This window comes from Aulonocara sp. 'chitande type north' Nkhata Bay, linkage group LG2 (genome assembly GCF_057382095.1).
Source record: "Aulonocara sp. 'chitande type north' Nkhata Bay isolate Kocher_YH1m ecotype deep benthic linkage group LG2, A_spYH_male_GT1.1, whole genome shotgun sequence".
In the NCBI taxonomy this organism is placed as follows: Eukaryota; Metazoa; Chordata; class Actinopteri; order Cichliformes; family Cichlidae; genus Aulonocara; species Aulonocara sp. 'chitande type north' Nkhata Bay.
In genome coordinates, this window is record NC_141345.1 from 36,224,730 (window position 1) to 36,246,058 (window position 21,329).

A 21,329-nucleotide genomic window follows, 5' to 3' on the forward strand; every position below is an offset into this window, starting at 1 on the left:
CTCAGCTGTGTCTCTAATCAAACCGCTGTAACTTTGCTCTGCTTCACTTCAGCAGCATCAGGTAATGTTCATATGCTGATTAATGGTTTTCTTTCGTTTTTGATGTACTGCAGAATATTTTTATAAAATCCCAGAACAGGAAAACCACCTTCATGTTTTTCTGTGTTTTATCTTCAGCTACTTTGACACAAAGGCCTCGCTGTGATGCTCACAGCTCTGATAAAGTCTGGCAAGTGTCAGCTTCCTTTTTATAGATATAAAAATATGAAAATGTACTGATGCATGATCAGAATTATAATATTTCTGACTGTCTGAGGCAAAATTTCCCCGATTCAAATCGAATCGATTCTAGAAATCAGTGACGATACCCAGCCCTACTTTTATTCCAGTCGTATATACAGTTCACTTTAAGCCTTTTCTTTGCCACCTCTCTCTGCTGTACATGAACTTCTATCTTATCTTTCTTCATCTCCATGCTTATTATTATAATCCCTATAATTAAAGTCCCTGCTCTCACCTCCAAACTTTTGCCTTTTCTTTGTCTCTTCCTGCCTGTTAAAATGCCCTGTCTGGGCTTGTGCTTCCATACCTCCTCTGAGGTAGGCTTTTATTTTCTATAAGATACGTGTGGGTGTTGCACCTACTGGTCTCAGTGGAGTGCTGGAGTGCTCAGGAGAGCTGTGGCTGCTGGTTCCGGCCTCTGGCGGTGCAATAGACACAGAGTGAAACACCTCAAATGACACATTTTAGATAGAAAACAGAGAAATAGACTCTACCCGGTCTGTTGCCTGCCAGCTTTGATCCCTCCATTAGAGCAGCCTGCTGTTTGTCCTCCATACTGCTCGGAGAAGCAGCGCTCAGTTCTGAATTACAGCTAGGAGCTGAGGGTGTGGGGATGGGAGGGGAGAAAGGGGGCATGGTTGGGGTTGGAAGAGGCTGGAGAGGAAAATAAACATCAGAAAAACTGATTTTTGAATTTCAGAAGATTCTGATTACCAGGATGTAGTCTCACCTCCATCTCCCCTTTTTCTTCCTCATCCTCCTCTTCATTGTGAACAAGCTCTACCATCAGCGATGGGAAGACGCCGACGTGTCCGTTCAGCTCTCCCTCCCAAAAACCATCATCAACCTGTAAAAAGACTCACTTAGATTTGCAGTCTTCACCCTGAGTGACTGAAGCGAGGTAAAAGCTGGTGGCTGTTAGGGTTTCCCTCCCTTCCTCTGTAGCTTTGAAAGAGCTAAATTGTTATGAGGTGTTTTTTACTGTAAATCGCTAAATAAGCCACACCCTCTATCCATTCATGTAGAGCAGTCATGTTTGTAGGGACAAAAAAAACAAACATTCTTAAAAAAAGTATTGCTGTTGGTGCATGATGGGCTCTACGTTGTTTTCTACAAATCCAGGGTTGTGATCACTCCAACGTCCAACGGCAGCGTAGAACACACACCTCTCCACGTGGACGGCGTATCAGGTGTATTAGCGCCCCCTCTTGGAAGGAAAGCTCCTCTGCGCTCTGAGCCTGGTAGGAGTACAGAGCCCTGGCTACACCTGAGACACATCAGAGCACATGGTGTAAACTCATATTACGGAAATTGGAAAAAAATACATCTTAGATTCATCTTCTTAATTTATCTTAGTTTTTCAGTTATTTCTTATGACTTTCAGTGACTGAATGAAAATAGACTTGATCCAAGTTTTAGGAAGGGTCAATATTTCCCCTCTGAGGCAGCACTTATTTATACAAAGTGCACAGTAAGTAATGTGACGTCAAGTGCAAGTGTAAACATGGCCACAGACCTCTACTCCCTGGTGTCTCTTTAGTCACAGTGGAGGAGGTGGAGCTGAATGAGCTGTCCAGCGGAGTGCTGTCCTCTGCTGGCAGACACAGGAGCTGCACATACCGCTCAGGGACGTAGCCCACCTGACCACACGAGTTACACACCTGCACAGAGAACATCAGAGTAACCTTTCCAATAAAGTACATTATACTGTATCACATCAGTATTGTTACCTTCAGCCAGTCCTCCATATCTCCATCCTCGATTACTTGAAGCTCCTCCCCTTCCATGATTGACAGCTCATCTGATTGGCTAGCCTAAAAGAGATAATTTTCCATTATTTAACTGTAAGCCTGTTAATGCAGGTTATCAAATAGCTGTTATTACTCTATATTAACATTATAGTGACACAAACCTAAAAAATATAACACAGACCTGCTTATTTTATGAAAACATCAGTTCAGTGCTGTATGCAAAGACTGGTCCAGCTTTGAACAGCAGGACCCCAGAGACACTCAGTCTGTCCTTTTCTACATCAAGTGCTGTGTAGAGAATGTGACATCCGTGTTTTTGCTAACCGAAAACTTTGGACGATGAGTGAAGTACAGGCTCTGATCAGAACTCGGGACAGTTTTCTGTGAAGCGCTCTTCCAACCTAAGGAGGGGTGCAAGCAGCATCCCAGGGGATGTGGTTAAAGCCTGCACGGACCAAATGGCAGAGATCCTCACTGGGCTGTTCAACCTCTTCCTGACTAATGTCATTCCCACCCGTCTGAAGGGCTCCACCATCATTCCCATCCCTAACCGATCTACCCACCAATGTCATCGTCAAGTATGCCAATGACACCACTGTGGCTCATCTCTGATGGAGATGTGACAGCGTAAAGGGCAGAGGTGGAGAACTTGTCCTGCTGGTTCTCAGAAAATAACCTGAAGCTGAACGTCCTTCAGGAGGCACAGGCAGGTCCACCCTCCTCTCATTATAAATGGAGAATGGGTGGAATCTGTCTCCACCTTCAGGTTTCTGGGCACCCACATCTCAGCTGATCTCATCTGGATCAACACCAACACCCTGGTAAAGAAGGCCCTGCAGCGGCTGGACTTCCTCCATGTCCTAAAGAGGAATAACCTGGACCAGAACCTGCTGCTGTCCATCTACTGCTCCTCAGTGGAGAGCCTCCTCTCCTACTGCCTGGGTGATTCATACCTAGGGGCCACTACTGAGGACAGGAAGGCTGCGCAGAGGGTAAAGAGCACCGCCCAAAAAATCATTGGCTCCCCTCTATGACCCGTGCAGGCCATCACCAGATCCTCCTGACTTAAACTTCTTTTTTGTTCATTTCACATCTCCAACATCGGGCTCGAGCATGCTTTGGGGTAGCTGATGAAGGACCTTCTTGCTTTGATGCAACAATGCTATCCACTGCACCACTATGGCACCAACAACAGCCTTGAGCATCTTGTAAACACCTTAACAGCTCTGCTTTAGACTTTGTACAGATCTTTTAGACTCATTGATTCATTGAATTTGCTAAAAAAAAAGTTTTAAAAAGTGTGTGTGTGTGGGGAGGGGGGGGGGGGGGGGTGCTGATGATCACTACCTGATAGCTGTAAATACCTCTGCAGGCTGCAGGGTAAACACACACTCCAGATGCTGACACTGGATCTGTGAAGATCTCTCCATTATCATCGTAGTCCTCAAAGTCAGTCAGCTCAAACTCATCCTCCTGCAAAACAAAGGATTTAAGGGTGTCGTCTCCACTCTGATCCCAAAAATATTTTTAGAGCATCTGCAAGACACGCTGAGTGATAAAACAAGTGTCATCCAGCAAGCATGCACTGAAGTTAATTCTGTATCTGAAATAGTCTTTAGCCTGTTTGTTCCCCTGTGTGTAACATCTGTTGTGTGCAATTATGTTGTGGAGTCATACTTGTGTGTTTTTGTTGTAGACAAAAAGCGACTTCCTGTGTTGTGTTGGAGGCTGACGGCTGATTTTAAGGTCAGGGCAAAGTTGAAGTTAAAGAGAACGTATTTTGCTTTCCTTACTTTCTGTCACATGTATAATGTTTCAGTGGTGGAGGCTTATATTAAAGTTATACAGTCTAATAAAGTTTCAAATAATGAGGTCAGGATGATATCCCTATGTTCTTCATCTCAGATACACCTCTGGTTGGTCTGCAGGTCATGGTCAGAGGCAAAGACTCTTGGGTAAAGAAAAGGGTATGGCTAAAAAGTCATAAACACACAAGTAAAACTTAAGGTGTAACACAACTGATTGACAATTTATACCATGTACTTTAAAAAAACACTCAAATGAAGTGGGGTCATTTTTGACCCCAGAGGACAAAAGGAGTATTGCGTTACGAGTGATAGAGGCCTCTAAAGAGGACATGCAAGCCACCATGTGATGAAAACGCAGCTCAATCTGTGTGTTTGTTTGTTTGCATACTGAAAAGTCTTCAGTAGACTTCCTCTGTTCGCTGAGATGTCGCTCTCTCTCCAACTCCTCTTCCACCTGGTTCATGGCAGCGTGAAGCCATTGTTCTGTTCCTGGTGTGCTCTCTGACAGCAGGGCCAGGCGAGCCTCGGCCTTCGCCCTGTTCAGCTGAAAAACCAGGAAACTTAGTTAGACACACACAGACATGTGACTCTGAACCCCGAGTCGTACGGATTCTGTGTAACTCGCGAATTTTCCTGAGCTTTGGTTTGGTCATAAGCTGAAACCAAGCTGATTTTGTGTGCCTCAGTTAAACGACCATGATCAACATCGAAATCTAAATCCCTCTGAGACAAATTCAACTACACAGACACGACATCTTTCATATTTCAGCTATTATAATGTAGATTTCCAGATGCCGTTATTATATATTGCCAAACTCATTGCTCCCTAATATAACCCACCGTCTGTGTTATTCACTTCACCTCTCTGTGCTCGTGAAGTTATGCCTGATTGGTATGGTATTGGTGATGTCACTGCTGTGATGTCACAGATTCAGATTCAGCTAATGATATAAAACTGATCAAAACTGATACAGCACCAATTTTTATTTCACCAGTGCAACAGATTTTGTGCTTTGGAGCGTTTTTAATCTGACGATTGATAGTGTTGATACTTTGTGGTATCAATAATGTTGAATGTTGGATTTTGAACTTATAGGCTGGAGAAACTTTCAAAAACAAGTACCGTAATTGTCGGGCTATAAGCCGCTACTTTTTGCACAAGCTTTGAACCCTGCAGCTTTTAGTCAGGTGCGGCTTTTCTATGGATTGTCCATGATTTTTGTCATATCGTAAGATGATTTGTTTTGTTTGTTCCGCTGTTGTACGGCACTACGTTGCCTGGCGGAAGGATCGGGGTTCAAGAGTGGTATGTTAGTCACATGTCCGTCCGCCAGGCAACGTAGTGCCGTACTAAGTAGCGCGAAAAACAAACTTCAAAGTAGCGCTACGCGTTCAGCGGGAGTCGTGGATGACGAGCGGCGATAAACTTGCGAAAAGCAAGTTATGCCCAACTCCACCGGTGGATTCTGACAGCGTGGAAAAGTGCGAAAACATCCACGATCACCAACGGATTTTGAAGGGCTGGACTGCTGCATGATGGAGAGGAGGACACCGCCACGGCCCTTCTGAGGGTGTTCGACTCCGACACTGACAACGAGGATTTCTTTGGTTTTGAAAGTGACAACGAAGGAGAGAAGCGGAGAGTGGATGACGAAGCCATCCTGAGCCTGTTCGTTTCCGACATTGGAGAAGAGGACTTTGGTGGTTTTAGAGCGCAGGAAGAAGAGAAAGATGGTGAATGACTGACTTTTCTTCTTGTTAAAGCCGTGTCACTGCACCTGAGCCTAAAAGGTAGTCCGAATCTATTTTTCTGGTGTGCTGTAGGTTACTGTTATGTACTACATGTGCAAATATGTACCCATAACTTGTTTTTCAAAATATTAATAAAAGGGGTGTGTCTCCAAACAGCCATCTCTTTCCTGACAATTCCCTTTGTGCATATTCTCTTACATATGATGAGTCAACATTGAAACACCTGCGGCTTTTAGTCAGGTGCGGCTAATGTATGTACAAAACAGGATTTTCCCCTGATTTTAGCTTGTGCGGCTAATATTCAGGTGCGCTTTGTAGTCCGGGAAATACGGTACCTTGGCTTTCCTGACGCTCTCCTGTACCTCTGCTATCTTCTGCTCCACACTGAGCGCCGTCTCCCCGGATAGGAGCTTCAGTCGGCTCTCTAACATCTGTAGAGCCTGATGAAACAAAGCAGATCTTAAAGTTAACGTAATGCAAAATTATACATTATACAGGAAACCAGAAAGGAGCCACTGCATCACAATGGTGACGGTTCTTCCTCTAGTTTCTCACCCTCTCTCCGTGGGCAACTATCTTGTGGTCTTTAGCCACCTTGGCAGTCCATTTCTTGGCCTCCTTCACCAGGCAGCCCTCTTCTTCTGAACTACAAACTTCCTGCAGAACTGACACCTATGAAGAGGAGTACCAGCGACCACAATGTGAATTTACACAGATACTTTTTCATTTGAGTATTTCTTAGTTTAGAGTATAGTCCCGGTTTATTACATTTCAGTGAAAAAAACCTTCTAATTTACTAAAAGCTTAACAGCTTTAGTTTGTAATTCATTTTAAGATATAGACTTTGTATGAATGATAAAATAATGTTTTTAAATACAAAATTCAGTATTTGGCAGTACAGAAAACCTTTGGAATGACCAAGAACTAACATGGAGTTTGAATTTGAAAAAGTAAATGATCTGTTGTAAATCCTTGCCAAATAAAGCTTGTGGATCATCAAGAATGAGATTTCCAGGCTGGAGACTGAGTTAATGTCCCTGTGTTACTGTTAAAGACAGAAACAGGAGAGGGAGAAGGAATGTTTGCAGGGGGTGAGAGAGAAAGACAGGCAGGAGCAGTGTTGGTCAAGTTACTTGAAAAAAGTAATCAGTAACTAATTACTGATTACTTCACCTGAAGAGGTGATAAAGCGATAGAACTTTCAGCCCAATTCTGCTTTTTCTACATAATCCATCATACAAAATGTAATCAAATGGAAAAGTCTTTTTTTAAAACTTGTTTTATTAGTTTTAATCTTTTAAAAAATTAAATTATATGCAACATTCTCTGACTGGAAGAAATTAGTTTAACATTTAAACCTATTTTCTGCACATTCCAGCACATAAAATAAAATATTTTTTGTGTTTACACTCAGTCTTTCAAATAGATGCAAGTAAAACACAGCAGAAAATAAATAAAGTCAAAGACTCAGCGGTCCTGTTGCTCTATTTTCACCTGTAAAGCAGGAGTGGGGTAGGCGGAGGGTTACCCTGGTGCAGGTGTGCCGCGGTCAGTGGAAGAATCCGCGAGTTTCTCTGTGAGTTTCCCATTACGTCGTAGCTACTCGGTGCTTGTTGGAAGTTTAGGTTTTTTTTTTTCGCTGTAAAAAGAAGTTTTCTTCCCACGCACAGCGGACACTAATGTTTTTGTCACTTTTTATGGAATCAAACTCAAAGTAAGGTCAGTACTTCCACGCTTTAAACGCTGCACGCTCATACTCTCTCTGCAATCGATATATGATCCATTGTTGATCTGCACACAGCTGTTGTCACTAACGTCGCACTCGCTTACGTCACTGTCGTGAGACATTCTCGCAAAAAAATCACGGTTTTAGTAAAACAGTAACGCAGCGTTCCTACGGGAAAGCAACGGTAATCTAATTACTGTTTTTGCAATAGTAATCCCTTACTTTACTCGTTACTTGAAAAAAGTAATCGGATTACAGTAACGCGTTACTGCCCATCTCTGGGCAGGTGTGGAGGTGTGAGCATGGACAGGTACAGGGAGAAAGGTGGCTGATATCGTGGAGAGAAGGCAGATATGCTGTTTGTGGAGAGTAGATATTTACCAGTTCAGTAACAGTGTTATTGAGATGAAAAGTGAAGACACGATCATGAGTTTAAAGAGTGAATGTTGCCAGTGCCAATTTATTAGTCCACAACGGTTGGATGTCAGAAGAGAAAGAATAAGAGTAAACTGGTTGAAGTAGTAAGTGAAGGGACCAGGGGTGAGGTGTGGGATAGGCAGGATGTTAAAGAGAGAAATGGGAAAGGACAGATGGTACTGAATCTTCCAAAAAGGGTGGAAACGGTTGTGAAGAAGGAGGGTCTTATGCCATGTTCACTTGAATCGCTTTGAATGACTTTCTGAAGCAGGTCGCATTAACTGTGTCTACATGCACAATGAGTTACTACCATGTGGTTTTCTGATCAGATATGTGCATTGGGCATTGAGTGAGCATATAATGCAACCACACTCTGGTTCAACTGCTGTACTGTAGGCAAGAGGAAATTGCAGCGGGTGGGGAGGGCAGCGGGCGGGCAATTGGCACCCCCCTCAGAGACTCTATTCTATTCTATTCTATTCTATTCTAAATTTTTTGCCAATGTTTGCCAAGTCACACATTTTCTCTCATTGTATTAAACTGAGCCAAATATGCAAAATATCTCAATATGGAGCTCATCACTAAATCTCTACTACAATTTGTGGACTGTCACTGTGGCACTTGGACTACAGTCAGCATGTCTTCCTTAGACACACCTTGTCACGCAGAGCAGGCTGGAAGGTAAATTCAGGGGTTTTGCTGAACGATACCGAATCTTGGAGAAACTGCTGAACATTTCTGTCTCTGGTCACCTGCAACACAAAAACGAATTAAACAAAAGCAGGTTACACCATCCTCAAAGAAACAAATAACTCTCATTAACAGCAGCGCTGCAAATTCTGCTGAATTTTTCACAAATGCTAGAAAAGCATGAACAAAAATACAATGTTCTGACTTCTACCGACTTTGGATGAACACCTGAAAGTCAAATGTACTCAAAATGTGCAGGGAATAACTCTGAACTGGCAAGAGAGTACAGGCTAAGGGGAACATCTCGAGATTTATTCAGCTTCTCCCGGTCTAGAGCTTACTATCTGCAGTGACAGATTTGATTTGGTTACAAACAACATCTACACAAAGTCCACACATGAAACTGTTTATGCCATTTCTATACATCTACATGTAAATGATGCTTCTCACCTCATGTGTGCTGGATGGTGAACTTATTTGTACAAGCAGCTGGATGTTCAAAGAGTATTGTTTCTAAATGTGGTTATCACGGTTTCCTCATAGTGAGGAGGGTCTTACTATGAATCTGTCACAATGCATCATTTATTCAGGCTAATCAGATTACAGTTTATTTTACTTCTTATTCATTCTCATTATTCACTTACAAAAATAAAACTAAATCCTCACACAAGGTATCAACTCTATTTTAAGAAGACATGTTTAACATGATGATCCAACACTGTCACAGTTTACAACATAGACAAATGTGCAATGGGACTAATCACAGATTGAACCAATCATTTGCAGTCTGAGGCCCTGTGATGACCAATGACCACAGGTGTCGATATATAAAATATACAAAGCATGCCAAAGCATCTCATCTCTCTTTTTTGTAGTTCATATATACAACACCAACCTTTGCAACACTGTCGCACACTCCGCTGTACTGTTTGTGTGTATGAAGACAGCAGTCCATCTCAGTCCCACACAGCAGGGTGAAATGGCATCTCAAATCCTCATAAATATCACCATCCATTTGCTGAGAAGGTCAGACACTAAAGGTCAGTTTTCAAACATTTTCTACTGAGTTTCTGCTGAAGACTAATCACTTATGTTATGTGTGTTTCCTGTAACTCTGTGTTCTCATTAAATACAGTACAGGCAGCAGGCTAAACGCTACATGGCAAAACAGTCATCCAAACACTTGTGGTGACACTAGTTCCTTAAAAAAAAGTAGCCATGAAGCTTTTTGTGAAAGGACATTTTGGTCCATTCCATCCGTAAAAACGTCAATATAAATGTAGCACACTGACGGTGTTAGTGTGTGTGGATTACCTCCATAATAAATGGTAAGTCGTTTGTGTAGTAGTGCTGCCGATGCGCTCTGACTGCTGCTAATGTCAGCAGATACTCGTTACGAACTTCAGTCAAGCGGTCATCGCACTCTTTGAGTCTGGCAGTGAGCTGCAAACATGTAAGTGAGCACAAACACAATGTCACACAAACAGGCAACATTTATACAATTCAGCAGTGTGTGCTGTGTAATAACCTTCTCATTCCACTTCACAAAAACACAGCCTGCGTCCCAGGGGGTCAACCACCACCTTGCTCAGGACCCCAGTGCCTGTCCCTGTGGGGGACGGCCCACAAGGTGGTGGAACCAAACTGACGGCCAAGCCTGACAGCTTCTTGTTGAAGTGCTGTAGCTCATTTGGGGTTTTGTTTTAATCTCTTATTGTGGCCCCGCCCCTGGGAGACCCTACCAATGACCTCCTCGAAAGGAGTCTCGGAAAAATAGGAGTCATCTGATTATGATGCCTCCTGGGATCATTCTTTAGGATGTTTTGCTGTTGTTGTTTATATCCTAATGCAGAGGTGGCAAAAGTGCAGACATTGTGTACTTAAGGTGAAATACAGATAATAAGTGTTAAAAAATACTCCGGTAAAAGTTGGACTACTGATTCTTTTCTGTACTCAAGTAAAAAGTGAGAAAGTACAGACTCAGATTAAGATCTTTGAAGGAGTTGCTTTTGTGTAAATGCAACTGAACCTTATATTAATGTAATAATAAAATAACATTATCAGATAAAAATACAAACTTTATTCTAGTCTCAATTTTAATTCTAATAAATGTACTCAGCTTGAGTATTTTGAGGAAAGGAAACCAGAACTCATGAGAGGTTAAACATTTAGTCTGATCTGGAAGCAAATGGACATACTGGGAGAGGAAACCCAGAACACCCAGCTTAGCCTGCTGCTACTACGACCCAACATTGGTTAACAGGAAGAAAATGGATGGATAGAGTGATAATATAATTTGGTTTGCATTAAAGGCAAGAGAGATTATCCTGGGACAACTCATAATCACAGGGGAGAAACCACTTTACACCAGGACACAGTTCAGCATAGAAATAAGATTTCAGCAGCTCAATCATCCGTACCTTTGTGGTCGTTTTATGGAGTCCTGTTTTAAAGTGAAAAATTCCATGTTCACTTTTTCTAGCTCTGGAAGAGAAAGTGAAATCATATTTATGTCATTCAAGACAAGAGAAAACTACAGCACTTAACATATTGCTTCATATTTATGTTAATGCTCTATATAAAATACAAGTTGTGGGAAACGTTCAATCTGCAAGCTGAGCTCTTATTGGCTGAACTCCCATTGGCAGTAGTAACTTTTTTACTGTTTTATTAAAGAAGTCGTGACAATAATGTGAGTAATAGTTTAAGAGTACAAGTGTAGAATAAAATATATAGAAGTGACAAACATTGTTCCAAAATGTATTTAATACAACCTTAAAAATCAGACTTTTAGTTACTTTTAAAATATTTTAAAACAAAATGAAATGCTGGTCAAAAGTCTTAGCAGAAGATTCAAACCTCCGCATTGAAACACAGACCTGGCCTGTGCATCTGCAGTTTTCTCACGTGCAATACTGGCAATGTGACTGAAGTCGTGGTAGCACTTCTTGACCCTTTGAAGTTCCCGTAGAGCATCCACCACTTCAGCCTGCACCCTCTGCAGCCGTTCCAGGCCCTAACGCACATATGCACACAACCCAAAGGCATCAGATTTCATACATTTTTTAAGCTAAATTAAACTGAATTCTATTTATATAGTGCCAAATCACAACAACAGTTGAATTGAGGCACTTTATACTGTAAGGTAAAGACCCTAGAGTAACTGAGAGAAAGCCCATCAATTAAACAGCCCGGTTTAAACAAGCGCTTTGACAGTATTGGGAAGGAAAACTCTTTAAACAGGAAAACGCCTCCTTCAGAACCAGGATCAGGGAGAGGCAGCCATCTGCCACAACCGTTTGGGGATGAGGGGAGGAAGGCAGGAAAAAAATGTTTCATTATGTGAGTGTTGTTCAGAAATGTTTAATCTGTGTGCACTGTCTCACTCTCTTAGCCCGGACATCCTTTGCACTGCGGAGACTTTTGGAGACTTGCCCACTGAGTCGACGGTATTCTTCTGCAGCGAAAAGTCTCGATGCCGCAGTCTGAGCTGTAGCATCGACCACAGAGCGCCACACGCTGAACACACTCCTGAAAGCACACAAACTGCATTCATATCACCACCAACAGACACCTTCCACAATGTCAGATACTACTAACACACACAGGGTGGCCTTTTGTAGCAATGCTTTGTCTCACCAATCACTGCATTATTAGACACAGAGAGATAGAGAGATTAAAGCGCAACACCCATTCATTCACACACTGTTGTGTGCTTTAATCTTAAAGCCTTTTAGACTCCTCACATCCACAGATCACCAGTTAATTAACCATGCATGTCTGTTTTGGGAGCCAAAGTACCCAGAGGAGACCCACACCAAAGGGTTTGCAAACCTTATTACAGACACATGGATAGATAAAGTTGAGCATCATCTGCACATCAGTGAAAATGTATGCTATGTCTTCTAATGTTACTGCCTAACGAAGCATGTATAATGTAAACAGAACCGATCCCTGCACAGAACCCTGTGGAACCTCACTATGTTAAGACGACTCTCTATTTACATCAACAAATTAGAGTCTCTTAGACAGATATGATTCAAAACATTGCAGCTAAAGCGTGCTCTAATCGCTGTAATAAACCACTGAGATGAGTCAGAGGCCACAAGATCATCATTTGTAGCCTTTAAAGCTGTTTCTGTGCTGTGATGCACTCTGAGACCTGATGTACATTAAAAGAGATCATATTTAAGATCGAAGCATTAATTAATAGTAGGACTTGGGATCAGGGTCTAAAAGACATTGGAAGTAATTGCTGAAGTTAACTCAGATCAGCTGCAGTCAACATATATTTCAATAGTATTGAAAGTAGTTGAAGAGAAACCTTCAGTCAATAATGAATCAGTAATCAATAGTAAGGCGGTCTAGCTTTATGGAGGGCTGTTTTATAAAGCAACAAACTCTTTTTTCAGGCTAAACGATGCTCTTCTAAATTAGTCATAAGCCATTTATTATCTGCTATAAGGTGCATGCTTGAGAGAGCCAAGTTATTTCAACATAAGCATCAGCACATTGCTGATCTAAAAGTATTTTATTTCCTTTGGTAACAACTTTTGTTCACATATTAATAATATTACATATAATATTATTCTGCTTTATGTACATTAAGTAATTGAATGCAGTTCCTCAAATGGGCAACAAGTCAAATGTGATGTATATATCAAGAGATTACGACAACAAAATATTTCCACATTACCACTGCTGTCCAATTACTGTTTTTTCACAAACTACAAAAAAGTTCTTGCAGAATCATCCGTTTTTCTTAACATGTCTGTTTTGCTGATGTAACTTCCAAACAGCAAAAAGAGCCAATCGAGTGTTTGGTCTTTCAAAGTAAAATCAACAATCAATAACAGCTGTTAAGAAGATTGCATGCTGTAAAGTTGTGTAGTTACCCAGAAGTGATCACATCTGTATTTCCTCTCTGCCAGTCTCTCTTTTGGTACTGGACAGCTAACCTTTGAAGAGCCTGAAAAAACACAAGAAAAAGTGCATCCTCTATAACATACAAAGTAACTTTCCTCACACAGGGATGTAATAAATGTAAGAAAATGTGTCAATTGAGTTTTTTGTTTTGGCAACTTGTTAAATGGACTGGCACAATCACACAGCCTTTCAACACTATCATACACACACTCACAGCCCAGTGGATGCATTAGGGGAATTACAGGCTCAGTATCTTACACAGGGACACTTCAGCCCGTGGACTGAAGTAGCTGTGATCAAAGTATTATTACATGACCCACTGGACCCTCTGGAGGTGGAGCTTACCTTCTTACAGTAGGGATTTTGTAGCAAGACAAACATAAACTAAACTAAGGAGCTGGCACTCCTAATTTTGCTGTTGTAGCCCCCTGAGATTTGCTACATATTCCCTTTGGCTCTTCCCACCGGGCAGCTCAGTTTGCTTTTTACAGCTATAAATGTTGTAATATGATCAACAGTTGTCAGTGTTAACAGTTTAATAGTATTTCAGCAAAGGTAGGAGAATGCTACCTTGTTGTCCTCTAACAAAGCCAGGCACACATGCATGCATGCATACAGACACACATCCACTCACATACTTTTCAGATGTTCTACGTGAAACATTCTACACCACGGTGTGAAAACACATAAAGCTCTGAGCTGAAACCAAGGAGATTTGTAACATTAAGTGAGAGAAGCAGTGACTTTGTCCTCAGCAGAGACACTCCACAGCAAACCTACTTCTGTGGTTTGTACCTGACTGAGACTAGGTTAGAAGTCAACCTTCAGACTGCTGAACATAGACCGTCACCTTTCCAGCTTGGTGTCAAAAAACCCTCCCCATTTAGGTGCAAGGCCACACATGGGGTAAAAGATGCACGCCTGAGCCTTTCAGACTCTGTGACAAAATATGGTGGCTTGCTAGTATTAATGTAAACCCTGCAGGCACCTTAATTTTAAACTGCAGCTCAAAACTGCAGAGGCAAAATCTTCTGAAACTTCTGTAACATCCTTTGAAACTGTGCCTAGCATGCAGCTAAAATGCAACCTAACCCTATCCCTGCACCTAAGTGGTTTGCTGACTACCTGATGTGCAGCAGTAGCAAAGTAATAACACTTTTCGGCCTAGGTAAACTAGACTCACACAACTACCGCTTTGCCAACACCGTGGCATCAAAAGCCAGAACAGCAGCAACAAATGTAGCACCTTTATACCTTCAACACCTTCAGCCCGAGGTAGAAACCACTTTTTCTCACTCCACTTGAAAAATAACAGGGTTAACCAAATAACCCCTTCCACCCATACCAGTGTTAGTTACTCTCACCAGGTAGGTTTAAAATGTCATTAATTTACATTTCATATTTATTTCCAGGATATCAAATGTCCTAAAAATATTATTATCTTATTACTTTTAGAACTAATCAATGAAAAACAGTAGGACAAAAGCCTAATAAAACTGTGTGAGGACACACACACATACACAAACTGTGTATGTGTGCAGACGTCACACAAGTCAAAACCCAATCCAGCACTCAGGTACTAATGTGGGTCTTAAATCAATATATTTTGAGCATTTCCAGTAAACAATGAAAAGTGTCAGTAACAGCAGCAGACAGGACTAGAATAGATCATGTTTACTCACCTGACCGTATTCTTTCTCTATAGCCGTGCGATGCTTACTGAAGGACCTTTGGGAGCAAACAGAAAACAACACATGACACACAGGACATGTGTAACGTAACACCTGCTCATGAGACAGACAGTGTGTCAGACCTGATCTCCTCCAGCAGTTCGGTGTCCAGATGCTGTTTGGTCTGCAGCTTGTTGAGCTGCTCTGAGAACACCACTTTCATCTGCTGGCTCTCCTTTACCTGTTCACACACGGGGCAGCTGTGCAGTAAGTCTCATTGATAAAAGACGATATTGGTGGGCTTTGTTTCACCGGAAGTTTTTCAGATTATAACTTCAGTGCTGACTATGGTGGCTCCCACTAATGGACACCCGGTAATGTTTGGCCTGACTTGGAACTGGGAGAGGTTCATAAAAAAACAACCTCCTTGACCAAAGCCTAATGACTAAAACAACATTCACTAGTCTACATTAGTTGCTGGTTTGTGCCACGTTATGCTGTGACAACAAAAAGTGCACAACAACATTTTATGGATTCCTAAAATTATATTTAATATAGTATATACAATAATTACAATAATTTTACATAATATAGTTATTGTGAGCTAAAATGACAGCCAGGTGCAGGGTACAAGGCTATTTTATAGGTCAAACAATGCTAACCTGTGACACAAATACAGCAGTCTATTTAGATAATTAAACCTTATTAAACAGTGTTATGTCATTTTCTGTTGTTGGTATCTCTGTAATGTATCATTCTATTGCTGTATAAGAGAAAAAGCCCACAGAAAAGTACAGCACCTTCTAGCTGAAGACAACAAATATTAGAAAGCTTCATTTACATTTCCAATTACTGGAAGTGGTCCCAAACATTAGCTTTGAGCAGGTCGTGCACATTACTGCCTATTAACGCGTTTAGGAGCTAGCTTATTCATCAGTCGAGCATGTTGAGGCTGTTAACACTTGTATTGAGAGCCAACACCTCAGCTGATACAAACCCAGTAACATCCCAGGTTGTTTCATTTCTTTAGCTTTTGAGTTGCAGGGAAAACAAAAGCTGACAAAACATTGAATGAGGCCATAAAAGAATTATTTTCAGAAAAAGTGAACCAACCCCGAGGAGTCAGTGCAGTGTGAATATTTTACTCATTTACGTCAGATTCTTGGTATCCTTACCTTTCTCGGTGGTGGCTGCATGTTTGGATGTAGCTGGCAGCTGTTCTCTCCGTTATGGCGTTAGTTTGTTGCACTTCTTGTGCACCGTTACTTCCTTTATAGTTTCACTAATGCACATGTGCAACTCTCTCTCCCTCTCTCTCTCTCTCTCCCTCTCACGCGCTCTCTCTCTCTCTCTCTCTCTCTCTCTCCCTCTCCCTCTCACGCGCTCTCTCTCTCTCCCTCTCACGCGCGCTCTCTCTCTCTCTCTCTCTCTCTCTCCCTCTCACGCGCTCTCTCTCTCAGATTGCTGTTTGGCTTGAAATCCTCTAGAGGGCAGCAGAGTAACACTGGTTTGAAGAGTCCATGTTATTACTAATAATTCTTCTGTATCACCACAGGACAGCTGTTGAAAAATAGTAACCAACTAATAATAGTGTCTGTAACGAGGTCTGGGATTTTGTGTCCCCTTGCTATGCACATTCAAAAGCTTCCATCAAAACAGCTTCTCTGGAGCCTGCTTGGTCAGTTTTTCTGTGTTATGCACACAGCATGGTGAGCACTGAGTATTGTGCTACAACAGACGTAAAAATGCTGAACAAAACTGTATTCTCAGTTATGTTTGCAGGAGTGTTCATTGTTCAACACACTGACTTACTCAGGCTACAGTAACTTTGCATCAGCACCACCTGCATATTGGACTCTCCTCTTTCCTGCTCACATCCTTTACTTATTTCTAAATTTCTGATATGTATTCTAATATCTGTAGGTACTATTGTGTGTATTTATCTTAAAATCTATGTGGAGAATGGTTGTCTATATATATTTCATCTAAAACTGTCACATGCTTTTTAATCAGGTTTAGCTAGATAAGCAGCTGAGATAGACCCCAGAAGCCTGAATGTTGTTTCCCAAAGCTAACCAGAATTATCAGGTGTTTATCTGGAGTGTCACAGAAGAACCCAGAACAACATCTAAATAACTGCAAGCCTCAGTTGCCTCAGTCAAGGTCAGTGTTTGTGTTTTTCTGTGAAAGCAGTCTGTGGACTGATGACACAAAATGACTTTTTGGAAGGTTTGAGTGCTGTTACATCTGGACAAAAGCTAGCACAACGTTTCATAAAAAGAACATGACACCAAGAGTCAAACGTGGTGGTGTGGTGGCCTGGGGCTCAGCAAAGGAGCCCAAAGTAACTGATGGAACCACGAACTTTACTGTCTACCAGAGAATTATCAGCTTTTGTCTGACGTTCAAGCGCACTTGAGTTATAAACTAGAACAATGATCCAAACAATACGTCCACTTAAAAACCGAAGCAGGAATCCAAACAGACATTGTTCAGAATGAAATAAAGCAATCGTGCTCTCCTAAATGTCCCAATCAATGACAGCAATTCCATGGACTCTGAAGAAAGACCCAATTTGCAGCATAAAATTTAAAAAGCTATATATTATATGCACTCAGGTTAAGTGGTGGAATTTGCAACAGGGAGAGCAACAGGTGAGTTTTAGGACCAGAGACTAAAGGCTTAATCTGTAGGTCTTGGAAGTTTTTCCACGACCTACCTTTCTTCTTCCATTTGTGCAACATCTCTAAAACTAGAGCAATCCTGTCTCAGAGTGACGCTGAAAGACTAGTTCATGCATTTATTACTTCCAGGCTGGACGACTGTAATTCATTATTATCAGGAAGTCCTAAAAACTCCCTGAAAAGCCTTCAGCTAATCCAAAATGCTGCAGCAAGAGTCCTGACAGGGACTAGAAAGAGAGAGCAGATTTCTCCTGTTTTGGCTTCCCTTCATTGGCTTCCTGTTAAATCCAGAATTGAATTCAAAGTCCTGCTCCTCACATACAAGGTCTTAAATAATTGGGCCCCATCCTATCTTTGCTCTGGCACTGAGGGCTAATCCCAGTGTAGCAAGTGAACTTGGTGGTATTGGCCCAGTGTGACCGAACACAGGAAGGGACATAAAACCAGTTGAAGGGATGTTGCCATTCTCAGTCTTCCATGTCAGATTGTCAACTGCACAGGAAGGTTTAATGGCCTGCATTTGTATAGCGCTTTTCTTAGTCCCTAAGGACCCCAAAGCGCTTTATACTACGTCCAGTCACACACACATTCACACACTGGTGATGGCAGCTACATTGTAGATGTCCTGGGGCGCACTGACAGAGGCGAGGCTGCCGGACACCAGCGCCACCGGGCCCTCTGACCACCAACCGAGACCGAAACAATACTGTTGCTCTGGGTCTAAACAGAGCGCGTTGTGTGTGACGTCTTCTTTTGCGCATGCGGCCACTTTGAACGTTCACACTAGAGTGCGTTTGCTGTCGCATTTTATTTGTAGTGTGAACAAACAGACAAAAAAATCTGATTTGATCAAAAAATGTGAATTGAGCATTAAGACCTGCAGAGTGAACGTAGCCTTAAGCTGGTTTTATGGTCTTTCAAAGGGAGTGTGTCACTATCTGCTCCACCAGCACTGCACATCTGCCTGCAGTGAGCTCTGTTGCCAGATAGAGGCAGTGTACAGTGTATTTGACACAACCAGTTAGGTTCGTTTCAAATAAAAGGAACCCTGCATAATCCAGCATTAAAGAGAGGGAAGCCATACAATGTGATTTTCTGTGGGAACTTTCACATATCTCTCTTCCTCTGTCTGACTGTGGGTGGGCAGCTACTAACCAGTCTCTTTCAGTGGTAAGGCAGAGCTTCTGGAGACTTCAGGCACACCTGTTGCCCATCACCAGTTTGTACTAAGCCCAGCTTCCACTCTCACTTATTTTCCACTGTCACCCTGCGAGCCTCCTCCCCTGCCTCAGGCGTGGAAGATGTGAAGAAAAATACTTTTGTACCTTACCGGCTGGAAAGAAAAACACACTGCATTAACCTCTGTGGAGGTGGTGCTCAGGTTGATCCTCTTCAATCAACCTTTAAGCTCAAGAGAAAAATCTTAGTTGGTTGCTTGTTCAATTACCCTGTCAGGGACCAAGCAGTAAAGCATAAAGGACACAGGTATACTTAGGCTACGTCCACAAGTACCCGGGTATTTTTGAAAACGCAGATTTTTCTATGCGTTTGCACCTTTCGTCCACACGTAAACGGCGTTTTTGGTCACTGAAAATGGAGATTTCTAAAAACGCCTGCCAGGGTGGATATTTTCAAAAACTCAGTTTTTGCATTTACGTGTGGACAGAAAAACGGAGAAAACGCAGCGTCAAAGGTGTGCGCATTTTTTGACGTCACACTGTGCGCCACGTTATTGTTTCGGTGAAATGAATTTCTACAATACTGTTAATTCTACTCTCTGCAGTTTTTAAATGCTTACATATACACACAGTTACTGTCCGTCCACACAGACGACTCGGTTCTGCTTCTATGCCCCAGCTTTGTTTACTTTTTCCCGCCGAGGCTTCTAGACTTCTGATTGGCCAACATTTCTGCACGGTTAGGACTACATCGCCACCTGTTGGTTTGGCATGTTCATAGCAGCGTTTTCTTTCATTTCTGCCTTTATGTGTGGACGGGATTATTTTTTAAAACGAAAACGGAAAATCTCCGTTTTCAAAAATACCCGTGTACGTGTGGACGTAGCCTTAATTAAAAACTAATTTAACAAATCCAAAAAACTTAAACAGGCAGACCACTAAAAGAGGTCAACTTAACAAACTTAACTCAAAATAACAATGAAATCTGAAACAAACATAAGACAAACTTACGGAGCCCTGCAGGGAGACGGACTTTTGCAAGATCTCGCAAAACAAAGTGGGGATCTCGCAAAGGTTTGCGAGATCTCGCAGAACAAACTCGGGATCTCGCAAAAGTTTTGCGAGATCCCGAGTTTGTTTCGCGAGATCTGGCAAAACGTTTGCCAGATCTCGCAAAAGTCCGTCTTAATTTTTTTTTCTCCCATGTCCGTACAAACTGACCTGCTGAAAGGACACAGGGAGAACTTAAATACTGGTTTAGCTAAAGCAAATGTGATATCCTAAGACCAAGGAACCACGGAGACCATGTTTAGCTCACAGTTGCTTCTTTATTAAGAGAACCGGGGCATGCGCCCCCACAGACTGAAAGCTCCCCAACCACTGTTGCCCCCTGGTGGACAAATCCTTGCCACAACATAACATTCCTCCCCCCTTAAACTGGAACTACTCTGTAGTTTTAATCACTACAGAAAATACCCATAACCAAAAACTTCACCTTTATAAAAAAAATGCAACAACCCCGTCCCCAGCCTTTATTGAAATTTCACTCCGGAATAGTGAACCTTTAGTCCAACAGTCTTAGGTTAACCTATAACAGTTCACCGTAATCACGGCACAAAGTCTCTCAGGTGCTCCGGCTTTCTCTTGGTCCTTTGCGATCGCCGTAACCCAGTGGCAGGTGATTCCAGCGAATCACTACTCTCCATATGTGGCTTCACCACTGGTGTAACTTGCACCTCTATGTGTCTCTCATCCTCGTCTCCTGTCTCAGCGCTGATGTTTGGGGCTGCCTTTGGGGGCTCGCCTGGGTGGCCTTCAGGCATTCCTGCTGCCAGGTACGGCTCCAGGCGGGCAAACAGCTGATCGACGTGACGCCTCACCACTGTCCCATTGCCCAGCATCACCAAGTAGGAAACAGGCCCCGTCATCTCCTGTATAAGTCCTGGTATCCATTTGGGTCCTCTGCCATAGTTTCTGGTATATACTGTGTCTCCAATAACAAACATGCGTTCCTTGGCATGTCTATCATGATACCGTCTTTGGCTATCTTGTTTTGCTGTCACTTTTTGTTTCAAGTCAGGGTGTATGAGATCAAGAGTACACCTCAACTTCCGGCCCATCATCAACTCAGCGGGAGACTTCCCTGTTGTGGACTGTGGTGTGATTCTGTAACTAAACAGAGCCCTGTTTAACTTGGTTGCCAGTGTGTCTCCAGTACTCTTTTTCATGAGTTCTTTGAACGTTTGCACTGCTCTTTCTGCTAACCCATTGGAGGCGGGGTGATATGGAGCGGAGGTGACGTGAGTGATTCCGTTCTTTGCCATGAACTCTTTAGTTTGTGCACTTACAAAACACTGGGCATTATCTGAGACCACCATCTCAGGAAGGCCGTGCGTGCTGAAACAATTTCTCAGGCAGTCTATGGTTGCAGCTGCTGTAGCGGAT

At 42.4% G+C, this 21,329-nt stretch overlaps 1 protein-coding gene across 2 annotated transcripts in view; it reads right to left on the reverse strand.

Moving 5' to 3' along the window:
* The window catches only part of LOC147338344 (F-BAR and double SH3 domains protein 1-like), a 21,520-nt gene extending 2,169 nt beyond the window's left edge, over positions 1-19,351 (reverse strand). Inside the window, exons 1-20 of one of the 2 annotated variants that reach the window (XM_086261145.1) lie at positions 18,862-19,351; positions 15,166-15,263; positions 15,035-15,080; positions 13,322-13,395; positions 11,813-11,957; positions 11,306-11,442; positions 10,847-10,910; positions 9,741-9,869; positions 9,322-9,444; positions 8,393-8,488; positions 6,149-6,265; positions 5,929-6,033; positions 4,230-4,385; positions 3,381-3,506; positions 2,013-2,096; positions 1,799-1,943; positions 1,449-1,549; positions 1,013-1,129; positions 777-936; positions 645-700 (exon numbers count right to left, since the gene is read on the reverse strand). In XM_086261145.1, coding sequence (XP_086117271.1) covers positions 645-700; positions 777-936; positions 1,013-1,129; positions 1,449-1,549; positions 1,799-1,943; positions 2,013-2,096; positions 3,381-3,506; positions 4,230-4,385; positions 5,929-6,033; positions 6,149-6,265; positions 8,393-8,488; positions 9,322-9,444; positions 9,741-9,869; positions 10,847-10,910; positions 11,306-11,442; positions 11,813-11,957; positions 13,322-13,395; positions 15,035-15,080; positions 15,166-15,245 — 2,061 coding nt within the window. In that variant the 5' untranslated portion in view covers positions 15,246-15,263; positions 18,862-19,351. Of the gene's footprint in view, positions 1-644; positions 701-776; positions 937-1,012; positions 1,130-1,448; positions 1,550-1,798; positions 1,944-2,012; positions 2,097-3,380; positions 3,507-4,229; positions 4,386-5,928; positions 6,034-6,148; positions 6,266-8,392; positions 8,489-9,321; positions 9,445-9,740; positions 9,870-10,846; positions 10,911-11,305; positions 11,443-11,812; positions 11,958-13,321; positions 13,396-15,034; positions 15,081-15,165; positions 15,264-16,197; positions 16,331-18,861 lie in introns of those variants that run through there. The other variant, XM_086261138.1, reaches the window with a different exon arrangement.
* Positions 19,352-21,329: the final 1,978 nt, after the last annotated feature.